At 46.5% G+C, this 9,209-nt stretch overlaps 1 protein-coding gene across 1 annotated transcript in view; it reads right to left on the bottom strand.

Annotated features, from left to right (window-relative positions):
• LOC139532997 (protein diaphanous homolog 3-like) overlaps positions 1–9,209 on the bottom strand; it is a 187,682-nt gene that overhangs the window by 62,373 nt on the left and 116,100 nt on the right. The window contains exons 7-9 of the mRNA XM_071331144.1: positions 7,655–7,699; positions 5,822–5,895; positions 5,212–5,328 (exon numbers count right to left, since the gene is read on the bottom strand). Coding sequence (XP_071187245.1) covers positions 5,212–5,328; positions 5,822–5,895; positions 7,655–7,699 — 236 coding nt within the window. The remainder of the gene's footprint in view (positions 1–5,211; positions 5,329–5,821; positions 5,896–7,654; positions 7,700–9,209) is intronic.

Genomic DNA, 9,209 nt, shown 5'->3' with positions numbered 1-9,209 from the left:
TCCTCTCTCCTCCTCCTCTCTCCTCCTCCTCCACTCTCTCTCTCCTCCTCCTCCTCTCTCCTCCTCCTCTCTCCTCCTCTCTCCTCCTCCTCCTCTCTCCTCCTCCTCCTCCTCCTCCCATCTCCTCCTCCTCCTCCTCCTCTCTCCTCCTCCCATCTCCTCCTCTCTCCTCCTCCTCCTCCTCCCTCCTCTCTCTCTCCTCCTCCTCCTCTCTCCTCCTCCTCCTCCCATCTCCTCCTCCTCCTATATCCTCTCTCCTCCTCCTCTCTCATCCTCCTCCTCTCTCTCTCCTCCTCCTCCTCTCTCCTCCTCCTCTCTCCTCCTCCCATCTCCTCCTCTCTCCTCCTCCTCCTCCTCTCTCCTCCTCTCTCCTCTCATCTCCTCCTCCTCCTCTCTCCTCCTCCTCTCTCCTCCTCCTCCTCTCTCTCTCCTCCTCCTCCTCTCTCCTCCTCCCATCTCCTCCTCCTCCTCCTCCTCCTCTCTCCTCCTCTTCCCATCTCCTCCTCCTCCTCTCTCCTCCTCCTCCCATCTCCTCCTCCTCCTCCTCTCTCCTCCTCCTCTCTCCTCCTCCTCCCTCCTCCTCCTCCTCCCATCTCCTCCTCCCATCTCCTCCTCCTCCTCTTCCCATCTCCTCCTCCTCCTCCCATCTCCCCCTCCTCCTCCTCCTCCTCCCATCTCCTCCTCCTCTCTCCTCCTCCCATCTCCTCCTCCTCTCTCCTCCTCCTCCTCCTCCTCCTCCTCTCTCCTCCTCCCATCTCCTCCTCCTCTCTCCTCCTCCTCTCTCCTCCTCCTCCTCTTATTCTCTCCTCCTCCTCCTCTCTCCTCCTCCCATCTCCTCCTCCTCCTCCTCCTCCTCTCTCCTCCTCCCATCTCCTCCTCCTCTCTCCTCCTCCTCCTCTCTCCTCCTCCCATCTCCTCCTCCTCCTCCTCCTCTCTCCTCCTCCCATCTCCTCCTCCTCCTCCTCCTCCTCTCTCCTCCTCCCATCTCCTCCTCCTCCTCCTCCTATCTCCTCTCTCCTCCTCCTCTCTCCTCCTCCTCCTCCTCCTCTCTCCTCCTCTCTCCTCCTCCCATCTCCTCCTCCTCCTCTCTCCTCTCTCCTCCTCCCATCTCCTCCTCCTCCTCTCTCCTCCTCCCATCTCCTCCTCCTCCTCCTCCTCCTCCTCTCTCCTCCTCCCATCTCCTCCTCCTCCTCCTCCTCCTCCCATCTCCTCTCTCCTCCTCCTCCTCTCTCCTCTCTCCTCCTCCCATCTCCTCCTCCTCCTCCTCCTCCTCTCTCCTCCTCCTCCTCCTCTCTCCTCCTCCTCCTCTCTCCTCCTCCCATCTCCTCCTCCTCCTCTCTCCTCTCTCCTCCTCTCTCCTCTCTCCTCCTCCCATCTCCTCCTCTCTCCTCTCTCCTCCTCCTCCTCCTCTCTCCTCCTCCTCTCTCCTCCTCCTCCTCCTCCTCTCTCCTCCTCCCATCTCCTCCTCCTCCTCCTCCTCCTCTCTCCTCCTCCTCCTCTCTCCTCCTCCTCTCTCCTCTTTAAAAACCTAATGGCATCGAGCCAACAAAGAGAATCCACATTCTTTCATCTTCTCTCCTCGTCTGAAGAAGCCGTTCGTGCCGTTAGCTGCAAACTTTGATTTTGACTTCCCCTCAAAATATCTCTCTCTCTTCCCCTCTCACCATCTCTTCCCCTCAATATGTCTCTCTCTCTCTTCCCCTCTCAACATCTCTTCCCCTCAAAATATCTCTCTCTCTTCCCCTCTCAACATCTCTTCCCCTCAATATGTCTCTCTCTCTCTTCCCCTCTCAGCATCTCTTCCCCTCAATATCTCTCTCTCTTCCCCTCTCAATATCTCTCTCTCTCTCTCTCTCTCTCTTCCCCTCTCAATATCTCTCTCTCTCTCTCTTCCCCTCTCTCTATCTCCTTTTCTCTACCCCTCTCAATATCTCTCTCTCTCTACCCCTCTCAACATCTCTTTCTATACCCCTCTCAATATCTCTCTCTCTCTCTACCCCTCTCAATATCTCTCTCTCTCTCTACCCCTCTCAATATCTCTCTCTTTCTCTACCCCTCTTTTCTTTTTAATGGTGCTTTTTAAAGAGCTGTTTATGAGTCTCTCTCTCACAGCTGGATACTAGTTAAACCTGCAGCCTGATCAAAACATGACTTTATAATCTGAAGAATATGGAATGTATTATATTGCAATTTGATCATAAAAAAAAAAACAACGATTAAAGTGTCTGTCTAGCCGTCTTTCCTCGTTCCGCTTCCCGCTGCGGAGAGAGACCGGGTCTGTTACTAGTCCTGTAACGTGATTCATTTGCTCCTTGTGAAGTTATTATGGACAGAAGGTACAGCCGACTAAACAGTCAAATACCTGGACGGTCCCACAGGTACTCTGTGACGTCCTACATTCATCTCCTCCGACTGTACAGCAGAGAGAGGTGTGATGGTCCACACCATCACCTATTGAAGGGTTCTGACTGTACAGCAGAGAGAGGTGTGATGGTCCACACCATCACCTATTGAAGGGTTCTGACTGTACAGCAGAGAGAGGTGTGATGGTCCACACCATCACCTATTGAAGGGTTCTGACTGTACAGCAGAGAGAGGTGTGATGGTCCACACCATCACCTATTGAAGGGTTCCGACTGTACAGCAGAGAGAGGTGTGATGGTCCACACCATCACCTATTGAAGGGTTCTGACTGTACAGCAGAGAGAGGTGTGATGGTCCACACCATCACCTATTGAAGGGTTCTGACTGTACAGCAGAGAGAGGTGTGATGGTCCACACCATCACCTATTGAAGGGTTCTGACTGTACAGCAGAGAGAGGTGTGATGGTCCACACCATCACCTATTGAAGGGTTCCGACTGTACAGCAGAGAGAGGTGTGATGGTCCACACCATCACCTATTGAAGGGTTCTGACTGTACAGCAGAGAGAGGTGTGATGGTCCACACCATCACCTATTGAAGGGTTCTGACTGTACAGCAGAGAGAGTTGTGATGGTCCACACCATCACCTATTGAAGGGTTCTGACTGTACAGCAGAGAGAGGTGTGATGGTCCACACCATCACCTATTGAAGGGTTCTGACTGTACAGCAGAGAGAGGCGTGATGGTTCACACCATCACCTATTGAAGGGTTCTGACTGTACAGCAGAGAGAGGCGTGATGGTCCACACCATCACCTATTGAAGGGTTCTGACTGTACAGCAGAGAGAGGTGTGATGGTCCACACCATCACCTATTGAAGGGTTCTGACTGTACAGCAGAGAGAGGTGTGATGGTCCACACCATCACCTATTGAAGGGTTCTGACTGTACAGCAGAGAGAGGTGTGATGGTCCACACCATCACCTATTGAAGAGTTCTGACTGTACAGCAGAGAGAGTTGTGATGGTTCACACCATCACCTATTGAAGGGTTCTGACTGTACAGCAGAGAGAGTTGTGATGGTCCACACCATCACCTATTGAAGGGTTCTGACTGTACAGCAGAGAGAGGCGTGATGGTCCACACCATCACCTATTGAAGGGTTCTGACTGTACAGCAGAGAGAGGCGTGATGGTCCACACCATCACCTATTGAAGGGTTCTGACTAGGACAGCAGAGAGAGGTGTGATGGTTCACACCATCACCTATGGAAGGGTTGGGGGGGTGAACCATCACACCTCTAATGATGCATTCTTAAAGTGCATAAATTGAACATCTCACCAGACGAGGCAGTAATAATCTATAGAACATCTCACCAGACGAGGCAGTAATAATCTACAGAACATCTCACCAGACGAGGCAGTAATAATCTATAGAACATCTCACCAGACGAGGCAGTAATAATCTATAGAACATCTCACCAGACGAGGCAGTAATAATCTATAGAACATCTCACCAGACGAGGCAGTAATAATCTATAGAACATCTCACCAGACGAGGCAGTAATAATCTATAGAACATCTCACCAGACGAGGCAGTAATAATCTATAGAACATCTCACCAGACGAGGCAGTAATAATCTATAGAACATCTCACCAGACGAGGCAGTAATAATCTATAGAACATCTCACCAGACGAGGCAGTAATAATCTATAGAACATCTCACCAGACGAGGCAGTAATAATCTATAGAACATCTCACCAGACGAGGCAGTAATAATCTATAGAACATCTCACCAGACGAGGCAGTAATAATCTATAGAACATCTCACCAGACGAGGCAGTAATAATCTATAGAACATCTCACCAGACGAGGCAGTAATAATCTACAGAACATCTCACCAGACGAGGCAGTAATAATCTATAGAACATCTCACCAGACGAGGCAGTAATAATCTATAGAACATCTCACCAGACGAGGCAGTAATAATCTATAGAACATCTCACCAGACGAGGCAGTAATAATCTACAGAACATCTCACCAGACGAGGCAGTAATAATCTATAGAACATCTCACCAGACGAGGCAGTAATAATCTATAGAACATCTCACCAGACGAGGCAGTAATAATCTATAGAACATCTCACCAGACGAGGCAGTAATAATCTATAGAACATCTCACCAGACGAGGCAGTAATAATCTATAGAACATCTCACCAGACGAGGCAGTAATAATCTATAGAACATCCCACCAGACGAGGCAGTAATAATCTATAGAACATCTCACCAGACGAGGCAGTAATAATCTATAGAACATCTCACCAGACGAGGCAGTAATAATCTATAGAACATCTCACCAGACGAGGCAGTAATAATCTATAGAACATCTCACCAGACGAGGCAGTAATAATCTATAGAACATCTCACCAGACGAGGCAGTAATAATCTATAGAAACTCTCAACAGACGAGGCAGTAATAATCTATAGAACATCTCACCAGACGAGGCAGTAATAATCTATAGAACATCTCACCAGACGAGGCAGTAATAATCTATAGAACATCTCACCAGACGAGGCAGTAATAATCTATAGAACATCTCACCAGACGAGGCAGTAATAATCTATAGAACATCTCACCAGACGAGGCAGTAATAATCTATAGAACATCTCACCAGACGAGGCAGTAATAATCTATAGAACATCTCACCAGACGAGGCAGTAATAATCTATAGAACATCTCACCAGACGAGGCAGTAGTTGCTGAAGAAACAGCAGAAGGAGAAGAGGAAGAGGAAGAGGAGGAGGAGGAGGATGTATGTGTGTGTGGATTGAGGCGGAGAGATCTTTACCGGACAAAGTAGTCGTTCCGGATGAGCATCAGGTGTTGTAGGATAGAGAGGAAGTCGACCTCCGCCCCGCTGTCCTTCACCATACCCTGGACCACGTTGAACACATCTCCCACATCAGTACCGACAGGGTTAAGGACTCACACCTTCATATCATTCATTATACATTATAATAAAACAAAATCAATTAAATCGGGGTATTCATTAAATTAATTCAGAATTTACATGAGGGGGCATTGTAGAGATGAATGAGGAGAACAGCTATTGTATTAGGGGATAATGTCCCTTCCATTAGAGGGTCAACAGTATCAGTCTAGTATCTGAATATATCATGGATATGAGACTGAATGAGGAGAGGCAACATGAGATCAACAACACAGTACAGCATGTGAAAACAGCGAGACTGTGTGTGTGGTGTGTGGTGTGTGCGTGGTGTGTGTGTGTGTGTGTGTGTGTGTGTGTGTGTGTGTGTGTGTGTGTGTGTGTGTGTGTCTGTGTGTCTCTCTGTGTGTGTGTGTGTGTGTGTGTGTGTGTGTGTGTGTGTGTGTGTGTGTGTGTGTGTGTGTGTGTGTGTGTGTGTGTGTGTGTGTGTGTGTGCAGTAGAGAAGGATATTCCAGATCCGTCTTGATGTCCTCCAGCCGGTGGCTGAGCTCCATCAGGTCCTCTTCCTTGTGCTCCTCAAACACCTTTTGGGGAAGAGACACGTAGACGCACAGAAACACACATCAAATACGGACGGCTTTTAAACCCCGTTTCACTTCACGCCTTCAACTGTTATTATCTGAGATCAACATCCTGTATCATGTAGCTTATCTGAGATCAACATCCTGTATCCGATATCATGTAGCTTATCTGAGATCAACATCCTGTATTCTATATCCTGTAGCTTATCTGAGATCAACATCCTGTATCCTGTATCATGTAGCTTATCTGAGATCAACATCCTGTATCATGTAGCTTATCTGAGATCAACATCCTGTATCCTGTATCATGTAGCTTATCTGAGATCAACATCCTGTATCCTGTATCATGTAGCTTATCTGAGATCAACATCCTGTATCATGTAGCTTATCGGAGATCAACATCCTGTATCCTATATCATGTAGCTTATATGAGATCAACATCCTGTATCCTATATCATGTAGCTTATCGGAGATCAACATCCTGTATCCTGTAGCTTATCTGAGATCAACATCCTGTATCCTATATCATGTAGCTTATCTGAGATCAACATCCTGTATCCTGTAGCTTATCTGAGATCAACATCCTATATCATGTAGCTTATCTGAGATCAACATCATGTATCCTATATCATGTAGCTTATCTGAGATCAACATCATGTATCCTGTATCATGTAGCTTATCTGAGATCAACATCCTGTATCCTATATCATGTAGCTTATCTGAGATCAACATCATGTATCATGTAGCTTATCTGAAATCAACATCCTATATCATGTAGCTTATCTGAGATCAACATCCTGTATCCTGTAGCTTATCTGAAATCAACATCCTATATCATGTAGCTTATCTGAGATCAACATCCTGTAACCTATATCATGTAGCTTATCTGAGATCAACATACTGTATCCTGTAGCTTATCTGAGATCAACATCCTGTATCCTATATCATGTAGCTTATCTGAGATCAACATCATGTATCCTGTATCATGTAGCTTATCTGAGATCATCATCCTGTATCCTATATCATGTAGCTTATCTGAGATCAACATCATGTATCCTGTATCATGTAGCTTATCTGAGATCAACATCCTGTATCCTATATCATGTAGCTTATCTGAGATCAACATCATGTATCCTGTATCATGTAGCTTATCTGAGATCAACATCCTGTATACTATATCCTGTAGCTTATCTGAGATCAACATCCTGTATCATGTAGCTTATCTGAGATCAACATCCTGTATCCTGTAGCTTATTTGAGATCAACATCCTGTATCCTGTATCATGTAGCTTATCTGAGATCAACATCCTGTATCCTATATCATGTAGCTTATCTGAGATCAACATCCTGTATCCTATATCATGTAGCTTATCTGAGATCAACATCCTGTATCCTGTAGCTTATCTGAGATCAACATCCTGTATCCTGTAGCTTATCTGAGATCAACATCCTGTATCCTATATCATGTAGCTTATCTGAGATCAACATCCTGTATCCTATATCATGTAGCTTATCTGAGATCAACATCCTGTATCCTATATCATGTAGCTTATCTGAGATCAACATCCTGTATCCTATATCATGTAGCTTATCTGAGATCAACATCCTGTATCATGTAGCTTATATGAGATCAACATCCTGTATCCTGTAGCTTATCTGAGATCAACATCCTGTATCATGTAGCTTATCTGAGATCAACATCCTGTATCCTGTATCATGTAGCTAGTAGTTTAAACCCAAAAATATAATTCAATTCAATCACCTTGAGCTGAATGTCCAGAGCATCGTTCCTGATCGCTGTCAGATGCTGACGGAAAGAGCGAGGAAGAGGGAGGGAGGGATGAGGTGAGGAAGAAGGAGATGAGGGAGAAAATGAGAGATGAGGAAGTGGAAAGGGGGACAAGAGAGAGGAGAGAAAAGGAAGGAGGAAAAAAAAGGAAGTACAGAAGGAGGCAACAATGAATAACATAATTAGATCTCCATCGTAAAACAGCCCCAAACAGAACACCATCATGTTCTATTATGTCCAATAAATGGTGCCTGGAGGCGGGACTAAAAGTAAACATTACTCTCCTCTAGACCCCCTAAAACACCAGACAGAACATTACTCTCCTCTAGACCCCCTAAAACACCAGACAGAACATTACTCTCCTCTAGACCCCCTAAAACACCAGACAGAACATTACCCCCCTCTAGACCCCCTAAAACACCAGACAGAACATTACTCTCCTCTAGACCCCCTAAAACACCAGACAGAACATTACCCCCCTCTAGACCCCCTAAAACACCAGACAGAACATTACTCTCCTCTAGACCCCCTAAAACACCAGACAGAACATTACTCTCCTCTAGACCCCCTAAAACACCAGTCAGAACATTACTCTCCTCTAGACCCCCTAAAACACCAGACAGAACATTACTCTCCTCTAGACCCCCTAAAACACCAGACAGAACATTAGCCCATTCTAGACCCCCTAAAACACCAGGCAGAACATTACTCTCGTCTAGACCCCCTAAAACACCAGGCAGAACATTACTCTCCTCTAGACCCCCTAAAACACCAGGCAAAACATTACTCTCCTCTAGACCCCCTAAAACACCAGACAGAACATTACTCTCCTCTAGACCCCCTAAAACACCAGGCAGAACATTACTCTCCTCTAGACCCCCTAAAACACCAGGCAGAACATTACTCTCCTCTAGACCCCCTAAAACACCAGTCAGAACATTACTCTCCTCTAGACCCCCTAAAACACCAGACAGAACATTACTCTCCTCTAGACCCCCTAAAACACCAGGCAGAACATTACTCTCCTCTAGACCCCCTAAAACACCAGACAGAACATTACTCTCCTCTAGACCCCCTAAAACACCAGACAGAACATTACCCCCCTCTAGACCCCCTAAAACACCAGACAGAACATTACTCTCCTCTAGACCCCCTAAAACACCAGACAGAACATTACTCTCCTCTAGACCCCCTAAAACACCAGACAGAACATTACTCTCCTCTAGACCCCCTAAAACACCAGACAGAACATTAGCCCATTCTAGACCCCCTAAAACACCAGACAGAACATTACTCTCCTCTAGACCCCCTAAAACACCAGACAGAACATTACCCTCCTCTAGACCCCCTAAAACACCAGACAGAACATTACCCTCCTCTAGACCCCCTAAAACACCAGACAGAACATTACCCTCCTCTAGACCCCCTAAAACACCAGACAGAACATTACTCTCCTCTAGACCCCCTAAAACACCAGACAGAACATTACCCTCCTCTAGACCCCCTAAAACACCAGACAGAACATTAC

Source organism: Salvelinus alpinus, chromosome 10 (assembly GCF_045679555.1).
Source record: "Salvelinus alpinus chromosome 10, SLU_Salpinus.1, whole genome shotgun sequence".
NCBI lineage: Eukaryota > Metazoa > Chordata > Actinopteri > Salmoniformes > Salmonidae > Salvelinus > Salvelinus alpinus.
Note: the sequence above shows the minus strand (reverse complement) of the source record. Positions and strands in the feature narration are given on the sequence as shown.